General features: G+C 42.6%; 9 protein-coding genes across 9 annotated transcripts; 5 read left to right on the top strand and 4 right to left on the bottom strand.

Annotated features, from left to right (window-relative positions):
• Positions 1–177: 177 nt before the first annotated feature.
• Positions 178–2,001, top strand: K450DRAFT_281699 (uncharacterized protein; the record flags this gene model as incomplete). Its single annotated transcript, XM_051593409.1, has 1 exon — positions 178–2,001. One exon carries the CDS (start codon positions 178–180, stop codon positions 1,999–2,001), a length of 1,824 nt encoding a protein of 607 aa, XP_051443466.1.
• Positions 2,002–2,846: 845 nt separating this feature from the next.
• Positions 2,847–6,271, top strand: K450DRAFT_246942 (uncharacterized protein). The gene is made up of 14 exons (XM_051589991.1): positions 2,847–2,941; positions 3,008–3,123; positions 3,216–3,269; positions 3,411–3,618; positions 3,692–3,777; positions 3,839–4,100; positions 4,176–4,336; positions 4,440–4,778; positions 4,844–4,993; positions 5,064–5,170; positions 5,236–5,488; positions 5,559–5,625; positions 5,703–5,914; positions 5,986–6,271. The coding sequence occupies exons 1-14, from the start codon at positions 2,917–2,919 to the stop codon at positions 6,022–6,024; spliced, it is 2,079 nt and encodes a 692-aa protein (XP_051443467.1). The 5' UTR covers positions 2,847–2,916; the 3' UTR covers positions 6,025–6,271.
• A 134-nt stretch (positions 6,272–6,405) lies between these two features.
• On the top strand, positions 6,406–9,355 carry K450DRAFT_246948 (uncharacterized protein). The gene is made up of 5 exons (XM_051589992.1): positions 6,406–6,981; positions 7,053–7,833; positions 7,904–8,737; positions 8,798–9,052; positions 9,134–9,355. The coding sequence occupies exons 1-5, from the start codon at positions 6,601–6,603 to the stop codon at positions 9,235–9,237; spliced, it is 2,355 nt and encodes a 784-aa protein (XP_051443468.1). The 5' UTR covers positions 6,406–6,600; the 3' UTR covers positions 9,238–9,355.
• Positions 9,356–9,425: 70 nt separating this feature from the next.
• K450DRAFT_301105 (uncharacterized protein) lies at positions 9,426–10,384 on the bottom strand (the record flags this gene model as incomplete). Its single annotated transcript, XM_051593737.1, has 5 exons — positions 9,426–9,554; positions 9,624–9,973; positions 10,036–10,143; positions 10,208–10,284; positions 10,374–10,384. 5 exons carry the CDS (start codon positions 10,382–10,384, stop codon positions 9,426–9,428), a joined length of 675 nt encoding a protein of 224 aa, XP_051443469.1.
• Positions 10,385–11,061: 677 nt separating this feature from the next.
• Positions 11,062–13,567, bottom strand: K450DRAFT_246952 (uncharacterized protein). The gene is made up of 8 exons (XM_051589993.1): positions 13,451–13,567; positions 13,195–13,325; positions 12,958–13,124; positions 12,609–12,899; positions 12,490–12,532; positions 12,273–12,415; positions 11,952–12,215; positions 11,062–11,887 (listed from the first exon to the last, which is right to left on the bottom strand). The coding sequence occupies exons 2-8, from the start codon at positions 13,262–13,264 to the stop codon at positions 11,321–11,323; spliced, it is 1,545 nt and encodes a 514-aa protein (XP_051443470.1). The 5' UTR covers positions 13,265–13,325; positions 13,451–13,567; the 3' UTR covers positions 11,062–11,320.
• Positions 13,447–16,357, top strand: K450DRAFT_246958 (uncharacterized protein). Its single transcript, XM_051589994.1, has 11 exons — positions 13,447–14,007; positions 14,081–14,149; positions 14,225–14,513; positions 14,580–14,701; positions 14,768–14,831; positions 14,897–15,153; positions 15,225–15,694; positions 15,760–15,826; positions 15,898–16,008; positions 16,082–16,119; positions 16,207–16,357. Exons 1-11 carry the CDS (start codon positions 13,746–13,748, stop codon positions 16,234–16,236), a joined length of 1,779 nt encoding a protein of 592 aa, XP_051443471.1. The 5' UTR covers positions 13,447–13,745; the 3' UTR covers positions 16,237–16,357.
• A 75-nt stretch (positions 16,358–16,432) lies between these two features.
• K450DRAFT_246961 (uncharacterized protein) lies at positions 16,433–17,345 on the bottom strand. Its single transcript, XM_051589995.1, has 2 exons — positions 16,800–17,345; positions 16,433–16,732 (listed from the first exon to the last, which is right to left on the bottom strand). Exons 1-2 carry the CDS (start codon positions 17,302–17,304, stop codon positions 16,479–16,481), a joined length of 759 nt encoding a protein of 252 aa, XP_051443472.1. The 5' UTR covers positions 17,305–17,345; the 3' UTR covers positions 16,433–16,478.
• A 1-nt stretch (position 17,346) lies between these two features.
• K450DRAFT_246968 (uncharacterized protein) lies at positions 17,347–21,707 on the bottom strand. Its single transcript, XM_051589996.1, has 22 exons — positions 21,651–21,707; positions 21,527–21,576; positions 21,328–21,460; positions 21,117–21,262; positions 20,923–21,033; positions 20,766–20,852; positions 20,563–20,692; positions 20,414–20,488; positions 20,292–20,350; positions 19,981–20,215; positions 19,769–19,905; positions 19,583–19,705; positions 19,398–19,512; positions 19,270–19,325; positions 18,943–19,204; positions 18,807–18,870; positions 18,677–18,738; positions 18,519–18,614; positions 18,212–18,444; positions 18,037–18,128; positions 17,689–17,975; positions 17,347–17,619 (listed from the first exon to the last, which is right to left on the bottom strand). The coding sequence occupies exons 1-22, from the start codon at positions 21,685–21,687 to the stop codon at positions 17,417–17,419; spliced, it is 2,793 nt and encodes a 930-aa protein (XP_051443473.1). The 5' UTR covers positions 21,688–21,707; the 3' UTR covers positions 17,347–17,416.
• A 123-nt stretch (positions 21,708–21,830) lies between these two features.
• K450DRAFT_246980 (uncharacterized protein) lies at positions 21,831–22,947 on the top strand. Its single transcript, XM_051589997.1, has 5 exons — positions 21,831–21,890; positions 21,953–22,081; positions 22,145–22,543; positions 22,605–22,706; positions 22,771–22,947. The coding sequence occupies exons 1-5, from the start codon at positions 21,858–21,860 to the stop codon at positions 22,846–22,848; spliced, it is 741 nt and encodes a 246-aa protein (XP_051443474.1). The 5' UTR covers positions 21,831–21,857; the 3' UTR covers positions 22,849–22,947.
• The last annotated feature ends 17 nt before the right edge of the window (positions 22,948–22,964 follow it).

Here is a 22,964-nt window from a genome sequence, read left to right on the forward strand (position 1 = left end):
GTTGTCAGCTCAAATGGGCGCTCTTTTGAAGCTCCGCTTGCGATAATTGCTAGGCTCGCCGGCATGGATTGCGATGCCGCTGAGTGACACTATTTGTATAAAAGCAAGTCATATTTTATGCCAACTGTACACCAACGCAACTGTGCCAAACCAAGTCAATACTTAGCTACATTTAACATGGATTCTATCAAGATTGTAACCCCCATTGGTATGCTCGGATATGGCTACAGCGATGCCCTATTGTACAAGGCATTGAGCATGGGTGCTAAAGCCATTATCGTGGACTCTGGGTCTACCGACAGTGGCCCGCAAAAATTGGCTCTTGGTGAAACTACTTGTCCTCGTGAAGCCTATGTTAGAGATCTGAGCACTATACTGGACGCCTGCTATCATCACCGTGTCAAGGTATTGATTGGGTCTGCCGGAGGCGATGGTTCTAACGACCATGTCGACTTATTTGTAGACATCATTGACGAATACAGCAAGAAGAAGAACTACAAGCTGAATGTCATCAAGATATATTCCGAGATTGACAAGAGCATCGTTAGAACAGCCATGGAGCAAGGAAAAGTATCGCCTTGCGGCGGCGCTGTGCCTCCTCTACAGGAGTCAGATGTTGACGAGACCGTTCGGATTGTCGCACAAATGGGTATGGAACCCTTCCTTGCTGCTATGAATGATTATCCAGACTATGATATCATCATTGCTGGAAGAGCATATGACCCATCTCCGTACGCTGCCTTCTGTTACAGCAATGGTTTTACGAATGTTGGAAATATATACCATATGGGTAAGGTCATGGAGTGCGGAGCTATGTGCTGTGTTCCCAAGTCAAAGGAAGCATTGGCTACGGTATGGCAGGACAAGTTCGAAATTACCCCGTTGGACCCTGCGTCGAGATGCACTGTTGATTCTCTCGCTTCTCATACTTTATATGAGAAATCAAGACCTGATCTTCTGGCCGGACCTGGTGGTGTGTTGGAGGTTACCAAAGCAACATATGCTGAGACTGGATCTGTCTCCTGTACCGGTACCGGCGCCATCTTTCATCCAGCTACCACTTATACCATCAAGCTTGAAGGCGCTAAACAAAGTGGCTATAGAACAGTTGTCTTTGGAAGCATTCGAGATCCAATTTTGATATCTCAACTAGATTCGTTTTTGGAACTCGTCAAGCAGTACGTGCTTTCCAAAAAGGAGCACCAGGGATGTGACCTTGCTTTTCATGTCTATGGCAAAGATCCAACAAATAATATGCAGGATTTGAAGAAGGCTTTAGCGCAAGAGGTAAGCTTATTGGTCGAAGCCAAGGCACCAACACAGCAACTAGCTACGACGGTTGCATCGTCCGCTAGAATTGGACTAGTTCACGGACCTTATCCAAATCAAAAGGCTACTGCTGGCAACTTTGCCATGCCGTTGACTCCTTTGGAAATTCCTCTTGGACCTCTCTCAGAATTTAGTATCTACCATCTAATGGAAGTCGACGATCCTATTGCAAACTTTCCATTTTCCTTAACTGTAGTCGGAACAGAAGACACTGTCTCCCGTCAAGAGGACTTTGGGTATGATTTGATTCAACAAACTAATGGTCATGTCACTGACCACGACGCACAAACTCTTAAGAAAGCAAGGGAAAGTGCCTTGAAGCGGTCTACACAGGATTTTGTTGACCTTCCTTCTGAAGAAGGAAAAGTATTCTTGCATACGTTGGCACGAGTTATTCGGTCCAAAAATGCTGGCCCATTTGAGGTGACCTTTGATGTCGTGTTCAAGGACAGAGAGTGTTTAGAAAAGGCAAGGGCATCCAACATGCTTGTGCCAGAAATTCTTGGTCCCTTGTACAACATCAAGGCTGAATCTGTTCTTGTTTGTATGTTCTACGAACCGGCTAATGCCTTCAAGTTTACCATTCCAAGATGGTCACCAAGTGGAGGATTTGGAGAGATAGATGTGCATGCTAGTCAGCAGCACGTACCTCTCATGTATGTAGCAATCTAAGATCAAAGCCAGTCTAAGTAAATGAAATAGTTTTGTATTAGCTATTACTGTATACTTAATTATTTATTTTGAACCTTGAAATAAACATCATAAGCATCATTCAACAATAGGCAGCAGCAGGCAATGCTTCAACCCTCACAGAATGTTGCTGGCAGAAGACTTGGGCGGCATAAAAGGCACTTGCGTTCTTTCAACAAACTTATTGTTTCCACAACGCCGAAAATCATTTGAATAGATATGGAGGCACTTAAAGTCGTTCAGGTTGCTACAAAATGTGTTTCTGTGTACTATCACGCTGTCCATTTTTTGCTCACTTCATGATATCATCTCATCACTAATGGAAATTAACCTGCCGAGTGTATAATAACACTAGTCAATCTACTCGGCAAGCAAATGATGACCATTTTGACCGTAATTGTTTACCTTGAATTTGCTAATACAATAATTATTTATGGAGGGGCTATCAGGTACAGGAACACTCTCTTGAGCATTGGCACATTGGCTTGCTCACTTTTGCTTATGCGAACATAAATTAGAAGCGTTTCCAGATGTCAATATAAATCTTGTAAAACAAAGGTCTTTTATCTATGAAGCACAGTTCTGTACTTGAACATGTGGTATGACATCGACAGGCTTTACCTCATAGTAAACCTGCAGGCACAGTTGCATAGAAGGGGTGGTTACAGGTTGGAATGCTACGATAGGTCAAAATGGATTAATATGTTTTCGTCTCTTCGCAGTGGTTTGCTGGAGGATTTGGTTTTCAGAAAAAAAATGGATGGTCAATTTTAGGAATTCGGAACACGCGCAGTGGCTGCAAATGGTTCATCTGCAGAAATCACTGACTGACGTATCCATTTTCACTTTCAGCTTCAGGTTCCACTCGTCTTCTCGTTATCCATTTAGACGCTTGCGATGGACGCTACCTTAATCAAAACAGGTAATGCAGTGCTCTATACACGCTCCCGTCTGTACTCTAATATTTAACCATTCACGTTGATTCCAGTAAACAAGCTTCAAGATGCCTTCGCGACTGTAGGTGTCCAGAATCCTGTGGACCTTCCACAAATCACAGTCATTGGCTCTCAATCGTCTGGCAAAAGTTCAGTTCTGGAGAACATTGTATGTAAAACAACCTCAATGTCACCATAACGTACATACGCACGCCATCCACTAACCACGAATCAATTCATTTTACCCCTTCATCCAAACAGGTTGGTCGTGATTTCTTGCCTCGTGGTACTGGTATCGTGACCCGACGACCACTGGTACGTAATATTGTTAACAGCATTCACCTATGGGCTTTGAGTGGATGGAAATGATGAGCAACTTGACGCCAAGTGTGTGTGTTTGCTTGAACTTGGACTCATTTTTTGTCTTGGCACACCCATATGCCATCGATCAAATAGGTTCTACAATTAATTCACCGACCAGCAGCTGGCGCGGAAGTAAACGGCAAGGCTGAGGACGATAAGGAAGAGCATGATTTCAAGGGTGATGAAAATGCAAATGAATGGGGTGAATTTTTGCATCTTCCAGGTCAAAAGTTTTACGATTTCCACAAAATCAGAGAGGAAATTGCCAAGGATACTGAGCTGAAAACAGGAAAGAACGCTGGTAGGCTGATTGTGTCATTAAATACGTTTTGCAAGACCTATTGATAATTAAACATATTGCCCGCCTCGCAAAGGTATCTCGCCACAGCCTATCAACTTGAGAATCTTCTCTCCCAACGTCCTAACCCTTACCCTGGTCGATTTGCCCGGTTTGACAAAGGTAACTAGTGACACAAGGAAGGCTGAAAGCACCTAGAAGGTTATTAACCGTTTCTTTTAAGGTGCCTGTTGGAGATCAACCAAAGAATATTGAGACACAGATTAGAGAGATGATTTTAAAGTATATCAACAAGCCCAACTCCATCATTCTTGCCGTCACTGCTGCAAACACAGATCTTGCAAACTCTGATGGTTTGAAGATGGCGCGAGAAGTCGACCCTGAAGGTTCTCGTACTATTGGTGTCTTGACCAAGATTGATTTGATGGACCAAGGAACTGACGTCGTTGATATTCTTGCCGGTCGCATCATTCCCTTGCGCTTGGGTAAGTTTGTTTCAAGGATAACATGGGAGGCATTTACGCATTAGATGCTTACTACTCTTTTTTTTGGATTTCTAGGCTATGTCCCAGTAGTGAACAGAGGACAGCGTGACATTGAATCTAAGAAGTCCATTAAAATTGCATTGGAAGCTGAGAAGGACTTTTTCGAAAATCATCCTTCGTACAGAAGCAAAGCACAATACTGCGGTACTGCTTATCTTGCTCGTAGATTGAACATGGTAGGTTTTCGTGTTTTTCGAACGAAATAGAAGTAGACGTTCAGAATCGCAATATTTCTTGTTTTTTACTAAATTGCCTCTATCTCCTTATCTGACTTGATAGGTTCTGATGTATCATATTCGAAGTACTTTGCCTGAAATCAAAGCAAAAATTCAGGCTGCCTTGGCAAAATATCAGCTCGAGCTTGGCCAACTTGGTGATCCTCTTGGCGATAGCTCAGCACATCAAGCCAATTTGGTTCTTAGCATTATAACGGAGTTCTGTACCGAGTTTAGAACAACTATAGATGGTAACTCCAACGAATTGTCCAGCTTTGAACTGTCCGGTGGTGCTCGTATAAGCTTCGTGTTCCATGAGCTGTATGCTGGTGGGGTTAAAAGCATTGACCCTCTTGACCAAGTGAAGGACGTTGACATTCGTACAATCTTATATAACTCCTCGGTAGGTTTCATTCAACGTGTGAAATATGACAAAAGATACTTGGGCGCTAAGCGGTTGGTTTATAGGGTTCCTCACCGGCACTCTTCGTAGCTACTACAGCCTTCGAAGTTATAATCAAGCAGCAGATTAAACGCTTGGAGGAACCAAGTTTGCGATGTGTCACTATGGTGTATGATGAACTTGTTCGTATCCTTGGACAATTGTTGAACAAGCAGGCAAGTATAACCAGCAATTTTCATTTTTTATTTTGGCATGCCCTGTTGACTTGCCGTGGTCATTTTCTAGTTCTTTAAGCGTTTCCCAACTTTGAGAGAGAAGTTCTATCACGTTGTCATTGCTTTCTTCAAGAAGGCATTGAACCCTACCAACAAATTGGTAACTGACCTCGTTAGGTAAGATTGCTAAATAAGAGGTGTGTCTGTTCATAGCCATATGCTAATCCATTCGCGTTTTACAGCATGGAGGCATGCTACATTAATACCGGCCATCCTGATTTCCTCAATGGTCACAAAGCTATTGCTCTCGTTACTGAGCGCCTTACCAACAAACAAGCTCAAGCAGCAGCTGACCCTAAAGCATCCAAAAACCAGCTTGCAGCTTTGCAAACCAACAACCTTAGCACTCCCAACGTGGATGCCGATGGCAACTCCTTCTTTGGAAGCTTCTTTGCTGGAGCCAAAAAGTCAAAGAAGAGCAATATGATGGAAACAGTAAGTACAACAGAGCTTGTGGTGCAAGTGTTTTTCGGGAGATGTCGTTCTAACTTTTCTCTTATCATAGCCTCCTCCAGTTCTCAAGGCTACTGGAAACCTTTCAGAAAGAGAAATGATGGAGACTGAAGTTATAAGTAAGTAGCCTCTGCATCTCACCTGTATCATTCATTTCCAGAAGACGGCAACTAATACCTTTCGTCCTGTACTCCAGAGCTCTTGATTCAATCTTACTATAACATTGTAAAGAGAACCATGATCGACATGATTCCCAAAGCTATTATGCTCAATCTTGTGGCTCACTCCAAGGAAGAGCTTCAGCGCGAGTTGTTAACAGAGCTGTACAAGACTGATGTTTTGGATGAATTGTTGCAAGAGTCAGATTATACTCAACAAAGGCGAAAGGAGTGCAAGAAGATGATTGAGGTAGGTGTCACACATTTGGTCTAGAACGGATGATGAATCATAGTCACTAATGTTTGGATTCTTTTCGACAGGCCCTCCAAAGAGCCGACGAAATAGTAGCAGCAGTATAAGCAAACAAAGAAATGTCACATTAATATTCCAACTTTCTTCCTTATAAAACCCTTTTGATATCACATTGTGTTGTTGTAGTGGGGTCATGACCTGTAATGCTGGTTTTCAGTGCATATCGAAACCCTTCACTTTTGTCGAGTCAGTTGTTACGAAAGGAATATATTTTTATTATCCATAGGATTAAAAACTGTCTCATAAGCCTCAATACCTTATAGTTCCAACTTCTGACAACTGTAGCTTCCAGGGTTATGTACATTACCATTTGTCGACTTGACCAGCGCTGGGTCTAATCCATTTTATGAGGCTGGATGTTTCTACGTGATTTTGATAAATGGCAGTATCATAAAATTATTTCCTTGTTCATCTTATTTACCTTTCTCTTCATCTTCAAGAGCACGAACGAGAGTCTACGAGCTTTAGCTTGTTTCTGGTTTGTTGAATGTTTTCGTTTCTGAGCCAAAAATGTCTGTGCTTCAGTATTCCAATCTCCGCTAATGGAATCAACTGAACACTCACGGTCGCAACCACCTGTTGAGCTTCATACTCAAATGACCCGTCAGTAATTGGAGACTATTATGAATACAGAAGCCAAGCAGCTTGAGGAGGAATGGGTTATAAATACTCCAAGCACAAGCTTTCGGCCACGTCCCAGCATGTCCAATGCTGTCAATCTAAAGCTACAAGCTGATTCAGCTCACCATCGCCAACGAGGTCTTTCCCATGAAGCTATCCCCTTTGTGCCCAAGCGCAAATCTGAAGATCGCAAAGCCGACGATACGCTGGAAACTCTCTGTAAATTGGGAATAGCCATAGAGCTGATCGAAAAGCTTGTTGACATATATAATACCGAAAAGCAACTTACAACCAAGGTCCAAAAGTCGGCCGCCAGCGAAACTCGCCACAAAGCAATGAAAGCCGGCTTATCGCAATCCGACGATCCTGTCGGACTCATTGTGGTAAGTCTTACTTCTTTATCGTATCATACTACGCATCCGATAAGCTTTATACTAACCGTGCCTGCCATCAGCAATGTATCGATATCTTAGCAAATACCTCGGCACGAGACGATAAAAAGAAGATGTTAGACGATAAGTGTGTGAGAACTATCGGAAGGGAACTGTGCGATTACTTGGAGGATTTTATCTACAGTGCCTCTAAAACGACTGCTATGCGCCTGATTGGGGAAACCTTGCCTGATAAAGAGACAGCATTGATCGTTCTTGAAGAAGATGGCAACGCCTCCGATAATGTTACAGCATCCGAAACTGATTTGATAGTATTTCAAGATGTACAAAGCGAAGACGTAGCAACGCCCTCATCCGACGCCACGTCCAAGGACGAAGTGACATCCGAAGTCATCACCATTGCAGATTTGCAACGATCAATGCCAGATAAGAATACCTGGAGAAAAAAGCTGATCAAAGAAGATCATCAGACGTACTTGACGAGTTTTATCGAAGAAGAAAGAGGCCCGCTTTTGCTCTGCATGTGTTTGAAGACTTTCAAGCTGCCAGAGATCCTTGCAGCTGGACAACCACAGGAAGAAACAGGTCGCCGTTTAGTACAGCTACTGTATCAAACTCACTATTATTTGGAAGCTTTGAACTGTTTGGAAACGCTTAGAATGGTGGATCAATTTTCATTTGAAGATTTAGCGTTCCCGTTATTCAAAAGCAAGTCTACTGCAACCACGACCTGCATAGTGAAAATCGCCAGCTTCGGTCAACAGATGAGGGACGCTGTACTGGCTTATATAGACACACAACTCATGTACACCTTAAACGGAAGTGTTGGTATTGTCTCAGAAGGTTAGTTGTGTAAAATATAGTGTGCTGCTGAACTTAGAAACCGTGATTTTGACATGTTCTTTTGTTAAAGAGCGATTGAACGCGGCTTGCAAAGGAAACCGCAAACTTACCTTATTGCCCGATCTACACGAACGACGAACCCAAAAAGATCTTGCCAACTGGGGTGTCAAGGTTATGGACATGCATGCCATCGACCATGCCACCTACTTGTTTATATACTTAACCCAAAGATACGTTTCACTTCGATGGCTTATCAGTCAGAGAGCCTGCCAACAGGCAGAGGAAAATGATTATTCCATCGAAGCGTCGTCCAACTATAACGGTCTTATCTACGTTCTTTGCCAAGACGAAAGTCTCAAGAGACTTGCAGTTAAGGAGTTTATGGATATGCAGGATCCATATGCAGCACCTTATTTCGCCGAGAAGTTCCAACAACAAGCTTTTTATGATCATTATCTAGCAATGCCTATATCACAACGCGTGATTGGATCTATTCCCGGTGAACAAAATTCGAGAAGTAGAGTATACCTACCCCGCAGAAAGAAAGCGGCAACTGGCGAAACAGCCATATATTCCTTACCTCAAAATGTACAACTCGTCATCATCGATAACTCAGAGGGGCTGGTCGCCATGAGAACATTGCTGCGACAAAGCCGACTTTGCGGCCTCGATACAGAATGGATACCCCATCTTGCTAAAGATGATCTTTGTAGAACTTCGCTTATGCAGGTCGGTTCCGAGCTCGGCGTGGTGTTCCTGATGGATATGGTCAAGCTTAGTGGATTCAGTGACGGACGCATCGGCTTCGATGGCTTCAGTGGGCAAGAACCGGAGCCTGGCATACAGCAACAGACCTTTGAGTTTTTGAAGGACCTCTTTACCGATCAGAGAATCATTAAGCTAGGTAAGTCACTTCGGGTGGATATGTGTGGTCCAGCAGTCTATAACCTCATTCTCGTTGTAGCGTATGATTTTAATGGTGACATAACCATGTTAGCCCATACCTTCCCTGGTATCCAGAATGTTCAGATGCAATCATTTCTTGATTTTGCAAACCTCAACTCGGCAGTGGATGAGCAGGTTCACTTTGGAATCCCCAAAGTCAAGTCTGGATTAAGTGGTGTTACGGAGATCATGCTGAATCGTATTTTGAATAAGAAGCAGCAGCTTAGCAACTGGGAGCAACGACCCCTCAGCGACGAGCAAACAAAGTATGCTGGTACGTAAAAATAACATCCTGCTCCCGTGTTGTTTTTTATGTTCCTCCATCTCATCATTCTCATACATTACTTCACCACAGCTGGTGACGCTTATTGTCTCATCGAAACTTTCTACGCACTTTGTAACATGAATCATCCGGTTTTGTGGAACGATGCGCTTGGCAATGGTTCTGGTAGTTTGTAGCTACTCAAGTCCTTCTTACCGCCCTCCACGTGAATTACTTCAATCTATTATCATACCTTTTTGTTTCAATTGGTATAGCAGTTGATCTTGTACAATACAGTTTTTTTCCTCAGCAGGTTTATTGCATTTATTGGTTTGGAGAGGGGGGGGGTATAAGATTTAGCAGCTGGGTATGCGGTAAGGTATGGCTAGTGAAAAACAGTGTGGCTCATGCTCAGTTCATGTACTTCCATCTCATTCATCTTGTAGTAGTTGAGTTCATCTCGTATAGCCGATTTGATATTTGGCGTTAGATTCATATAGGTTGCATCAGCATGCTGTCAGAGGCAAAATAGATCATTAGCTGGATGTCCAAATTGATTCTCAGCCTAACCACAGCAACGTACCGGTTTTCTATTGTACTTGGTCCCGGATAGCGCAGGCACCACCTGGACCTCTTCATTCCAAGCGAGTGAACTCTTTCTCTGTGGAACATTGGGGGAAGCCGTAGGAGTATGGTACATTGGGTCTTTCATATGGAAGTTATCCATGGAATAGTACCCCATGGGCGCTGCATACGGATGGTGCCATGGGATGGTTTCGAGTTTTGGCATGGACAATTGAGAAGCATAGTATAGATCACTAACAGAAGGAATATCAAAGTTGGGTGGAAACGTAGCCATCTTTTTCTTCAAGATTGGCTTCAGTACGGTTCTCTGCTGGCCTGAAGTCGACTGTGTCTTGATCTTCTTCACACCTGGCGTATCCATTGATTAGCGCGCAGATACAGCTATACTGATGGTAAAGGACCCAGCTTACCTGGTCCAGAAGGCATAATCTTCTTTGGTATGTTTATAGATGATTTAACCGTAGACCACCATTCTTTCAAAGTTTGTATGTTCGTCACTTGATTGGCTGCTGATAGCTCTAAATTATCACAATTGAGAATGATGGAATGCTCGAATTGGACCCTTTCTCGAGAACTACTTACCATGCGAGGATTTTCGTCCATCTTCAGCCGTTTTTTTCTTGCTTATCTCGAACATCTTGGCTAATTGAAGGATGTACCTGGTTGTAAGTTTTAAGCTATCGCATGACATACACGTAAATCCTTCATTGTACCTGAAATGAGTGGTCTCTGATCTGTGGCAACTGACAAGCCGTGCATAGTGGAAAGGAGTGGAGAGGGACCGGCGACGGTAAAAAAAAAAAATTGAAAAAAAAAATACAGGCAGATAAACGGTAAGAGCGGTGTGGTCCAGAAGCAATGTTTGGAATCGCCACAAGCTGCATCACCTATATAAACAACCAATCGAGTCGGGATATTTTCGAGATGATGAAAATAAAAACATACAGAACCGTAACGTTTAAGACCAGTTGTTGGCTTTAGTGACTCTGACCTATGACTGTTCAGTTACAAAAGCAACTACAGCGCCTTCTTTATTATGTTCAACCACTTTTGGAAGTGAAAGACATAAAAGATATGACAAACCGAAGATGATCTAACGAACGAACGACAGAATACAACAAAGTTTTTTTCCATTTGTGCAATGGTAGTGGTCACAACGGGCAAACGCAGTAATGAAGATACGTCTGTATAGCTACACCTTTATTTTTTGGTGCAATGTCGACGACATACAGCTAATGAAACATTTTCTCTTTTGTTTTGTTTTGCTTAGCTTAGGCTTTTGCTATGGTCACGCTCGCCAGCTGACCGGATGCTTTAAAGCAACCATAATTGAATGGTCAAAACGAGACTAGTGGTTAATGTGAATGTGTCTGCCTTAAATAAAATTCGTTTTCTCAATCTTTAGAAGACAGACATGCTGGATGCCGAGCCGAGTGGGAAAGAAGTTCAGTCAGAAAGGTATCATGTTGAAAATACAATGCATTAGCTAGGGATTATATTTCATAGTATTATATGTGGCTTAATGGGATGTTGATGTTTTTGGGGTGGAGGAGAGGTATGTTGCGCCAGGATCCAAGGAATGTGAATCTGAACCAAGGCATAATTCAATAGGGCTAAAATACAAACAATTCATAATATACAAAATCAATCTACATAACTGGAATAAATAGCATAGTGGATGACAAAAGCCTCTTTCTATAAGCCGTCTATATCGTCGTCGATATCTTCATGGTTATTGGTATCGTATGCATCGAGATTACTAGCAAGACGACGGAAAAACTTGGTGCTGATACTTGGACTGCCGCGTGCAGTGGCTGCTGTTGCTGTCCATCCGGCGGAACCTCGAGGCATAGACCTTAAAACATAGCCTCCAGATGGGGCTAGTCCTCCTAAACCAAGAAGTGTATCACTAGATGAAGATAATGGTCGAAGACCACGGCTCATGAAAGATGGTTCTGATGTTCCTTGATGCTTTTTAGTAGACGTGCTGTCGACTTTTTGAGGCGTCGGTGCTGGTGGTTGCTCGACTTGTTCCTTCACCTTGGGCCGACTTGCAACAGAAGACGAAGTGCTAGTAGAATTGCTAGCAGACATTATCTCTCGCTCCGACAGAAGGTATTTGAGACCCTCAGCAGCATGAGACCGGTCCAATGTCATGCTATCATGTTTGACGATTCTATGCCTCATATCATTTCGCATTGACAGTTCTCTTTCTATTTCCTTTTGCATTTCTTGCTTGAATTCTGCGGAGAAAACAGGTCCCTTTCAAATTGGATGGTTATTCTCATGTAATGACAGCTAGTACGCAGGTGTAGTGGGTTATTACCTTTGTAATTTCAGATTCTTTTAACATGGTACCATCCCACCCCAGACTTGGTGATTTCGGTGTGAATGTGCCTGTCATAGGAGGATCCATATCACTAGTGTAATTGTATTGGTTCATCTGATAGATAGCATCTTGAGCTTGCTGAAGTAAATGAGCATATTCTTTGGACTGGTCGACTAATTTGACGAGCTTTTTCTCGCAATGTGTCTGGTATTCTTCCAGTTCGTTTATCCGATTCCTCAAGCGATTGTTTTCATTCAATACCTGGTAATCAAATTAGCCCATTGAAATCAAGATTATCCACATGAATCTGAAAAATACCTTTGAAACATCGCTTTGAATATTGCGAACAACGTGGTTTGTGCTAGCATTGCTTTGCTTTTGCGAATTTAGAGCTTTTTCAAGCAGTATCTGCAAATTCACGTTCATTTCTTGTGTAGTGGTGAGACTATGTTCTACTTCGGCTGTCAATTGAAGAAATTGTATGAGCTGTTACGTCCTTCCTCATTCAGCGTTTTCTACACCTATTCACTCTTACCCAATCGCTTAGAATAGACTCCAACTTTGCTTTGAGATTCGGCCTGGAAGTTAATACACAGGGGTTATGAGTAAAAATAAATGGCGTCGCTTCGTATTCAAACTCTTAAATGTATATACCATTTCTGCAGCCATATCGTTCAATTGCACCGATAAACTATCCATTTCCTTGTGAAACCTTGTAAGCTCTCGGGTAGCTTCGTCTAGTTCAGCTCTTAATTTATTTCTTTCTTCAATTGGGGACATGGCTGATGCTGATGTTGGAGAGCCATTTTCCGATCCAGAGATTCGTAAGTCGTTCATATACCGAGAGAAAGAGGACGCACTGTCATCTGGGGAATATACCGGATGTTTCGTGGCAACAGTAAGCTCAGCTTTCAAATGATCACGCTCTTGTTCTAGTTGCGATAGCTATCACAGAGGGTCAATGATGTCTTCATTACATAAGGAAAATTTGAGATTTTCGTACCTTTGCTTGCAGCTCTTCGTTGGCTTCGGAGATAGCCAAACCGAGTCTAGCAGCCATATCCAGATCACTCGCCATATTCTGTCTTTCGCGTTCCTTTTCAACAATGTATTCATGAAGTAAACGAACATCGCTGCTTGTAAGGATTTCTTTCAAGGTATATTGGGTGCCTGTAGTGACGTTAAAGCCAAGGTATTATTACCCAGAAGTGACACACGCACACATATATTTCGAGCGTACCATTCATTGACTTGGTGCTGTGATTGCCGTGAGACTCCAACCCAATGTCGACAGACTCATATCCGGTCATTGGACTGCTGACTTGAGGGATGGGAGGAGCGAGTTCAATGTTTATGCAAGTTCCTACGAAGCTGTGAATTGGAGGCCAGTCAGTCAGCAAGGAATGAAACTCAACAAGAAGAATGTTCTAGTGTCCGCTTTTATGTCCGATGGGGGCTACAATGAGCGAAGCAGGTATAGAGACGGAAATGCGTACCTTTCGTCGTTAGCAACGAAGAATAAATGAGAGTGAGAGTAAAAATGTGGAAGGAGGTTAAGAAGAGGCGGGTTGCCATCCACCCTCGGAATTGAAATGAAATCTTTTTAGGCGGAAGAGTCAAAAGTCGATATCACTTCCGCTCTGCTTGCTTTGTACATTCCGTTTCACCATTGCCACGTCTTTCTTTGCGCCCCCCTTACATCACTTTGGGATCTCAAAGAACTCCTTGTTGAAACACCTGTTTGTTCATACCATATAACTTGTACCTCCCTCGACATCGTATGCCAATCTAATGACACAATGGCGGCCGTTAATCATGATCGCTGTGGGTTTAGCCATAATATACCTCGCTAGTCTACTTCAAGATCCTCCATTCACTCGACCAAAAACACTCCATGTATCCGATCGCCCGTACTTTCAACGTAAACCTGACGAGATCGTCTTGTCGGTTGTCGGGTCGTATTTATATATGTCTGCTATTTGGATGAATGGTGAATATCCAGACAAGAATGGTATCAAGCGTGGAACGAGTCATCATGCTGTTGGTGTAAAAGGTAAGAATGCAAGCCAAAAAAGAGACGGCACTTTTGAGTGTTTGTAGTAACCAATTGCTCATTTTATCGGCAGCTACCATCAAGCAATCCCGTGCCCCACTTGAGCTATTCCGATCCAATTCGAAAATAATTGAAGCAGAAGGTAAGCTGAAGATATGGTATTGAGTAAAATGGGATATGCAATGAATAACTAGATGTTAATACTTGATGTTTTCAGCGCATTGGGAAGAACTCTTTCATCACGACGTGAATGGCATGATTTCTCATGTTTCCAAATATCCCGACCAAGTTTCGCCTCCTGATGCGTCCGGAAAAGCTTATTTCGCAGTAATGTACCAAGAAATTGAAGGAGAGGATGTAAAGAACATTGTTCGTGTGTATTTTACCCCGCCTTCCAAGCATGAAGCGGTAGACTATGGAACTTTCAATTACAATGAGATTGTACTACCCGGCTCTACATGGATAAGCACTTTCTCACTTGAAGATGGAATGCTGATATATACCAGGTATGTAGTTTTCCAATGCAAATACGAAAGTGGTATTTTTATTCATCCTGGTGTTGCCTTTGTTAGAGACCCCGACCGATATTACTTTAGAACTCTGCCTCTACCACCCGCAGTATTTTCACCCCACCATACCGGTGAACCAAAGCGCATTGTTGCCTCTTCTAGCGTTGAAGGCAAAGTGATGAGAGGTACGGAACTAATGTTTTTCGTTTGCAATTGGTAAATTGCTTATATTAACGTTGATCGAACCAAAGGTTTAACTCAACCTACGGCATTCACCGATTATGATACAATGATTGTTAGAATACATTCACCAAGGTAGATATCCCTTTATGTGTTTTATGCGATACTACTTATAATGAATCTAACGTACTATTTTCTAGCGACGATTCGTTGCGTGTAGCAGCACTTCGCACCTTCAAATTAGCCGATCATGCCACTTTAAATGTGACCATCATGGACAACCTTACATCAATTGATACCACAAATGATCATCAGAAAGAGGTTAACGCTGGCTGGGTACTTCGAGAACGTGCAGATATGCGTGATGCTCCACAATTTCATGAAGATTACTCGCCAATGAACGACAACCCGTACTATCAACCTGAAAAAGTTGTGAAAATGCCGAAACTTGCAGCTGGTAAGGACAATAAACCAATGATGATGCAGCGCATATTTATCTTGGTTTTAATCTATTGATATGCATTGCAGCAAGATCAAAATCGTTGAAAACACTCATGTACCCATTCAAAAGCTATTTGATGAGCGTCGATTATGTTGATGACTACGAATTGCTGGAAATCTCTCAGAAGAAGTGGATGAAAGTCGTACGTCTGTGGAAATCACAATCAAAGGCAGGTATGCCTGGCGGTGTTTTTGTCGATTCAAATTACAACGAGGACATTATTGTACCCTACGTTGAAGGCAATTATGAACAAGAATTCGTCGGTGCTGCACTGAATTCGGATGGTAACATTTGTGTTGCTTGGACGGATTTCAACAATCTCTTCATATACAAGCGTGGATTTGGCCAGGCAAACTGGACAGCCCATAAATTGGTTGACCAAGGATTGGCCGACGAAGAAAAGTCGAAAATAGCACCTCATGTTATCAAAGTTTTAGATATGAGATGGGGCGCACCTTGGGGAATCACTTGGTACCCTGGCCATGCTCGATCGGTGGTACGTACCTTGAACGACTTGACCTGAATGTACCTCATTGTATTAATCGCATTTATCCACTTAAGGGTGTGGCATCTGTAGAGGTCTGGAACGCAACCCAGTCTGTAGATGTGGTCCCTGAAAATATATTATGTAAGTGCCTGGATTTCTGCCACCGCCCCGCCTTGGCCAATAGATGCTAACTTGTAAAACAATACAATAAGTGGTTGCCATGAAAGATGGCCGTGTGCATTCGTTTGATTTGGAGAATACAGAAGAAAAAGCTCCATCAGGATTTTACAGCTTCTTGACCCAACAATTGGGCATGTTGATAAGTACGTTTTTCATCATCATCACGGCTGTCATCCTACTTTGGTGTAGTAACATGTTCATCATTTTATTCTTCAGTGATGCTGGGTACGATTGCGTTGTTTGTGATCAACGAGGTAAAAAATTATCCAACCACACCCTAGTGGTTCGGATACCCAGTTGTTCTCATTTTGATATCTCTACATTCAATATGTACCACGTAGAATCACCATGTTCGTTGTAAGGGCATTTAGCGAAGAAAAAGGACCAAATACGAATAAAATTAATACATTGACCAAGAATACTATTGCCGAGGATACAGCGCTACAAAATGTTTGGGGAATGGCTAACACAGAACGAAGAAAAGCAAAAGAAGACGGAGAAAGAAAACGCTATCAAAATTAGACAGTAGCATGCTTTTTGAAAATGCAATAAATCAAAAATTTACAGGAAACACACTGTGATAAACAGATGTGGGAATGCATGAAGCAAGAAATCATGTCATGGTATTGGATGCGAGCAAGGGGGATCTTTCACTGACTTGCTGGTTTTCTAATTCATCTTCTTCATCGTAAGTGGATGAAATACCGCCTATCAATACGCAGCAAGCCGCAAAGCAAAAGATGATAGAAAAGCAAATCATGATGGCATAATTTGTCCAGAGAATAAGTAAGCAAGTAGTGGCAGCCTTCATGATAGCTTCTGGTAGAGGAGCTTCTTCGTAAACGGTGAAGAAAAGTGTATGCGATCCTGTTTGAAGGATATCAAATTAATGCATGGCCGCACAGAAACCGTCAATGGTGTAGACTTGACTTACCAAATATGGCCCAACAGAATTGAAGTATGAAAGTCATGGTAGAAAATCGGCTAATCCAGCTACTTGAAGGATTTTGGAGGAAAGTACTTTGAGATGATGACGACTGTTCACTTTGAACAGAGTGTATCGACTCAGCGATAGAGGATGCTTTTGAGCCTCGTCGTTCGCGACCCACTCGCCTGCCACGGCGACTTCGCTGCGGTCGGCTTCGTGCGCTGGCATTTCTCCAACAAGTGGCTAATAGAAGCATGATGGCGATGACTGAGAAGACTATTGTGCCAAACAAGAACACCTGCACAGGCTGATAAGGCCCTGGTATCAATATCGAGCCACGGCCATAGGCTTTCTGCAGTTGTGCTAAAGTCTGAACAGCTAAAGCAATATTGTAGGCATTCAAAGGGATGAGCGCTATCAACGAGATTACTAGGCCAACAATACCAACAAAGCCTATTGAAAAGCCAATGGCTGTCAATGGATTATGAGAATGGGGAGCATGAGAGCTCATGAGTTGGCGAAGTTAGACTTGGGGGTCCGACTCCACACCATTTAAACGTTTGATATTTGTGTATGACCATGCCCAAAAAAACAGTCTTTGTAGAAAAGTAATTCTGGTTCTTTTATGCTAAAAGGTCTCTCAAATAAGCATTTTGTTCTATCTCTCGGCTATACTTGTTGCGTATGGTGTCCAGTCGCTGAGACAAAGCTTGTTCATCCATGTTCTCAATGTCGTCAGAGCCAAACTCTCTCAAACATTGCTGTACAATCTCGTTTCCTTGGTTAACTTCCATTTTAGTGAATTTGGTCACAGGTTCATCATTTGCTGGTAGGAATGAGCGCTTAGGTCAGTCATTCATCAATAAAGTGCAAGGCAAAAAGATCTCATGCCTACCTGCGATACCGGTGTCTTCAAGTTCATCTGCTTTTCGCTTGGCAAGTCGTACTACCGTGCTAGGGAATCGAGCCAATTCGGCGACGTGGATACCGAAGCTTTGGTCGCAAACACCCTCGTTGACTTTGTACAGTAAAGTGATATCCCTGACACCCCCGTCATTATGGTCGCCAACATGAACGGCAACATTTAAATTTCGAACGTGTGGAACCTTCTCGTTTAAGGCGGTAAGTTCATGAAAATGCGTGGCGAACAAACAGAACGCTTTGATCTTGGTGGCAATGTATCTTTAACACAATGGATCAGTATCATGAGGAGAAGACGGTACGTTATTCATGATAGACTTACTCTGATATAGCCCAAGCCAGGCCAAATCCGTCGTAAGTGCTTGTACCTCGGCCCAGCTCATCAATGATGATAAGTGACTTGGACGTCGCCGACTGAAAAAAAAAAAACCCGCATCATTACTATGAACAAGCGGTGTTCTCTATCCATTCCAGGCTCATCTCTTCATCTACTTTACCTGTAAGATGGTTGCCGTCTCTAACATCTCTGCCATAAACGTTGAAACACCTTTAAGTTGACTATCACCTGCTCCGACTCTGGCAAGAATTGAATCAAAGATGGTGAGGGTTGCCTCGGAGCACGGAACAAAGCATCCAATTTGTGCCATAAGAGCGACCACGCCAATTTGACGAATGTATGTAGATTTGCCACCCATATTAGGACCTGTTATGATCTGAAATTCTGATTCATCTGCACCAATAGAGATATGTCAATTCATCCATAGCACAAGTGGCGTGATAGTGGTTGCAAAAAGTTATGTTTACCTCGTACAAGTTTAACATCATTAGGTATAAACGCCACGTCGTCTTGTACTTCCAGACATGGATGTCGCGCTTCCTCAAGCAAGACGTTTCCTTCACCTAAGAGACCAGCTGTTACAACCACTGTAAAGTACAATTTTACCTATGAACACTGTACGTACCTATCGGGTGCAATGTAGGGCGAACATAGGGTATGGGAGCCATCACAGAAACATGAGCAAAGCTAAAATTTTGATAGTACGATTAATTTTTTTTCAACTCAAAATAAAGACGCGTAAGCCTTTTCCCTACCTAACAATGACATCCAAATGAGCAATAAGGCTACCTAAGCTCTCCATGATGGGACAATAAGTTGCTGGGAAATAACATAGGGTTAGGAGACCGCCGTAAAGGACAAACCAAAACAATGGTATTTTGCACGACTTACCAACAATGCCAATAACTTCCTTAACTAGCGAATTCTGTTTCTTCTCATACTGATTGGAATGATCTGTCCAGGTGTTGTTCAGTTCCTTCAGGCTGGTTGTTGCAAAGTATGTACCGGCCTTCTGTGTCGCGTACTCTATAAATTCACTCTTGTTTCGAATCGCGCCAGAGTCCGCTCGGCTGATACGGAAGCAGTATCCATATATGTTATGCTTTTCTAGTTTGAGTTTTTTGTCAGCGTCAAGGTTTAATTTGTCCGCCAGCTGTCAATAATGTGGTTAGATGGATAAAATCGAAAGAGTTGGCAGAAACTGAGTGTCAAGCTGACCTTCAAATGCTCTTTATCCATGCGTGCTCGTGCTTCGTTGATCTGCTGTCGTAGTTCTAGTATGCCCGAAAGATTATTGGCTTAGTTTTGTTGCAATCAGGTGTAAATAAATAAGTAAGATTGTGTACCTAACAGGTCCTCATCAAAGTCAGCTTTGATGATAAACTCGTGCTCAGCAACCGCTTCCAAATCGATCGTAGTTTCTATCATTTCCTGTAGTTTTTCCAGGTTTTTAGCATGTTCCTACAGAGGATAAAGTTAGTATGACATAGAATGATGGCCGACAAAAAGGGTTCCAACAATTATTCATTACCTTTAATTTACTGATGTACACCTTGTCTACAAGGGATTTGAACTCGTCTTCGCCACTGTAACCTTCCAAACACGCTTGCAATCCAGGTAGTTTGATAATAACTTGGTATATTCGAACGACATCCTATTTAGAGAAATTAGTCAGCCGGTGGCAAAAGTACCTATCACAGACTATTGCGTTGCGCACCTGAAGGGAAGCAAATCCACGTTGAAATCGCTTAGCTAATCGATGCATGTCGGGCACACTCTTCAAATGGTCTTCTTGCACTGACTGGCGGATCTCTGTATCTTCAGTAAAGATCTGAACCAGATCCTGTCTTTCACCTGCAACCACATGTTGTCAGCTTCATCCCCTTCAGTCTCATATCACTCATCAAATTAGTTATCAAAATTACGCACGAATACTATCAATGTCAAGAAGCGGCTGTTTCAGCCATTGTCCAAGAAGTCGGGATCCTTGCGCTGTTTTGCATTTGTTCAACAAACCGAACAAGCTCATCGTCTTTGAAGCTCCATCATGAGGGCTAGGCATCAAATTTAACGCTCGAAGTGCTGAAGCATCTAGACGCATGTATTGTGAGAGATCATGGTGCTTGAGGGTGTATTTGCCGAAAGCCGTTTCATCTGAAAGGATCTGCAATGGCACATAAATAAAAAAATTCGTCAAATGTTCACATTAATCAAGGAAGGAAGGAAGGCAGGCTACTTACCGATAGATATTTGACTAGACATGCACAAGAGGCCATTGCATTCTTCATCTCAAATTCAGCTGTACGAGAAACTGTGTTAAGCCTAGAACAACGTACTACACTTCAAATCTCATGTAACTTACGAAGGGCAGCGACGGATATTTCACCGTCTAAAAGGCGATTGAGATCTTGCTCAATGTCCTTGGTATTGAAATCAGCTGAATGCGGATACAGATGAATAAATATATCATTAAAAGTGATTCTCTGTTGTACTGTAGTGGACCAGTCTTACATCTTTTGCGTTCAGTAGCCACAACATTACAGCGACTCAATACACCCTTGAGCTTAATGAGTTCATAGTCTTTATGAGCCTCATCTTGTGGTATAATACATTCCTTGACACCAAGTTGGATAAGCAACGACTGTTCAGGAGCAAATCAAAGGTGAGTTCAATGTTGCATACCAAGTACTACATCTTCCATCCGCCCGTATTACCTCAAAGTTAGAATACAGTTCATTGTCTACGAATTCGGATACACCAATTTCTCGTACAGACGCATCGGCGAAGGAAACGCCGACAATCTGGAGGTGACAAAATGTTTAAGATATTTGCCGCAAACAGTCAATATGAATGGTGGTGAGCAAACTATACCTTGTGCTCTGCAGTAGCTGCCAGCTTGACCGCCATGACAACAGGAGCAGACGTCAGATTTGAATTGAGAAACAAATAATCCTCTACATCTTGCAAGTTGCCAGGAGAAGCCTATTTCAAGTCATAAGTACATGACCGCGAGAAGGAGAGAACGTAACAAAGACAGCACCAGAAAAAAATAAAGTATCTCATACCTTCCGGATGACACTCCATTGACCAGTTCCTTTTTTAGGAGCCCAAATCTCGATTCTCAGTTGTTTGTTAAGTAGCGCGTCTCGCAAGAACGATTCAGCCGCGCTGTGAGTCAAACTCGTTGTTGCTAATCCTTTTGGAGCGGCACCTGCAAGACATACAGTCATCAGTGTTTGAGACAAACCGGAATTATTGATCGAAATAGATGCGTACCTCCCCAGTACTTTATAGCCGAAGTGGTTTTGTACACGGCTTGCGCAATATAGACTGCGTCTTCACCATGCAAGGTGTAATATCTTCTTTGATTTGCATCTCGCTCGAAGAGGTATATTGTACCTTCTTCTTTCTAAATCGGTGCATGGGAGTTGAGTTATTTTCAATAATAGTGAACCAGGTTAGCGCTGAAAGTTACCTCAGGCAAAGCTCGGAAGAACTTGACAAAATTCTGTTGTTCAGGCTTATCTGTGAAATTGTCGAAATGGAGCGAGGTAAGTACTCAATCTCGCTTGAGGATGGTTTTCCGGTTGTTCTCTTACCAAGCTCTGGGATTTCCTTTGGTGAATCGAGTGCCATTTCAATTGTGAACAAACGCGTTGGGAATCACGTTGGTAGAACCAAAAATTGAACGCGACAACATTCAAACTCGGCATGTCCGTGACTGTCGCCTATTTCGGCCTTCAAAAGAGAAGCTATTGCGTTCTCAGGCGAGTGGCACAGTTTCAATCTCTGTTGCCCAAATCATTATGCCAAGAATCACTCATTGTATCTTTGACATGGTAAGATCTTGAACTTCTTTCAAAAAGCATTTCGTTGTTCTAACTTCACCGTGATCGTACAGGACGGTCTGCTCCTAAACACGGAGCAAGTCTATTCGGAAGTTACTCAGGAAGTACTTGACAAGTACGCACCTGGACAACAGTTTACCTGGGATTTCAAGAGCAAATTGATGGGAAGAATTGGACATGAAGTAAGTGAATCCATTTTAATGTTAATGCCATCAGCATACCGCGTATTAAGACGACATACTCAGTCTGCAGCCATGATCGTCGAACACTTCAAGCTCCCAATGACGCCCGACGAATACCTCGAAATTTCGTCCGTTATACAGGAGAGGAAATTTCCCTACTGCAAGCCCCTTCCTGGTGTCGAGAAACTGATTCAGCACCTTCATGGCCACAAGATACCCATTGCAGTTGCTACTTCATCTACGCGCTCTAAATTCGAGGCTAAGACCAGCTCATGCAGAGACATGTTCAAGCTGTTTGATTACATTATTTGTGGCGACGATGCTGATATCAAGCGTGGCAAGCCTGCTCCTGACATTTTCTTGGCTGCCCAACGCCACCTCGGCAATCCTCCTGCAGAAAATTGTCTTGTATTTGAAGATGCCATCAATGGCATCGAAGCTGGTCTTGCAGCCAATATGCATGTAAGTACTTGTGTAGGAACAATAGCATGGTGCTTATAGACTGACATCATGCTTTACATAGGTCGTTTGGATCCCTGATGTCAATTTGTTGGAGCTGAATGGAAAGGATAATACTCATGGTGCTTCCCAAGTGTTGGAATCTATGGCTCATTTTGATCCCGAGGTAAGCGTTGGTGTGGTGTGTATATATAAACCTTGATGATGTCTGACGAATTCCTTTCTGTTAGCATTTTGCTTTACCTGCTTACAAAGGCTCGGATTCTTCCAAGCCTACTGAGGTCATTACCGAGAAAGACTTCCAGTGATGTTCTGTATTGTGATAATAGGCTGGCAAATATCTCTTAATGTTATTTTCATTTCTATTAAATAAACTAGAAGCAGCAATTGCTTTTCAGTATGGAAAATTGTCAATTATGAGAGA

This window comes from Umbelopsis ramanniana (genome assembly GCF_025399195.1).
Source record: "Umbelopsis ramanniana AG unplaced genomic scaffold K450scaffold_38, whole genome shotgun sequence".
NCBI classification, from domain to species: Eukaryota; Fungi; Mucoromycota; class Umbelopsidomycetes; order Umbelopsidales; family Umbelopsidaceae; genus Umbelopsis; species Umbelopsis ramanniana.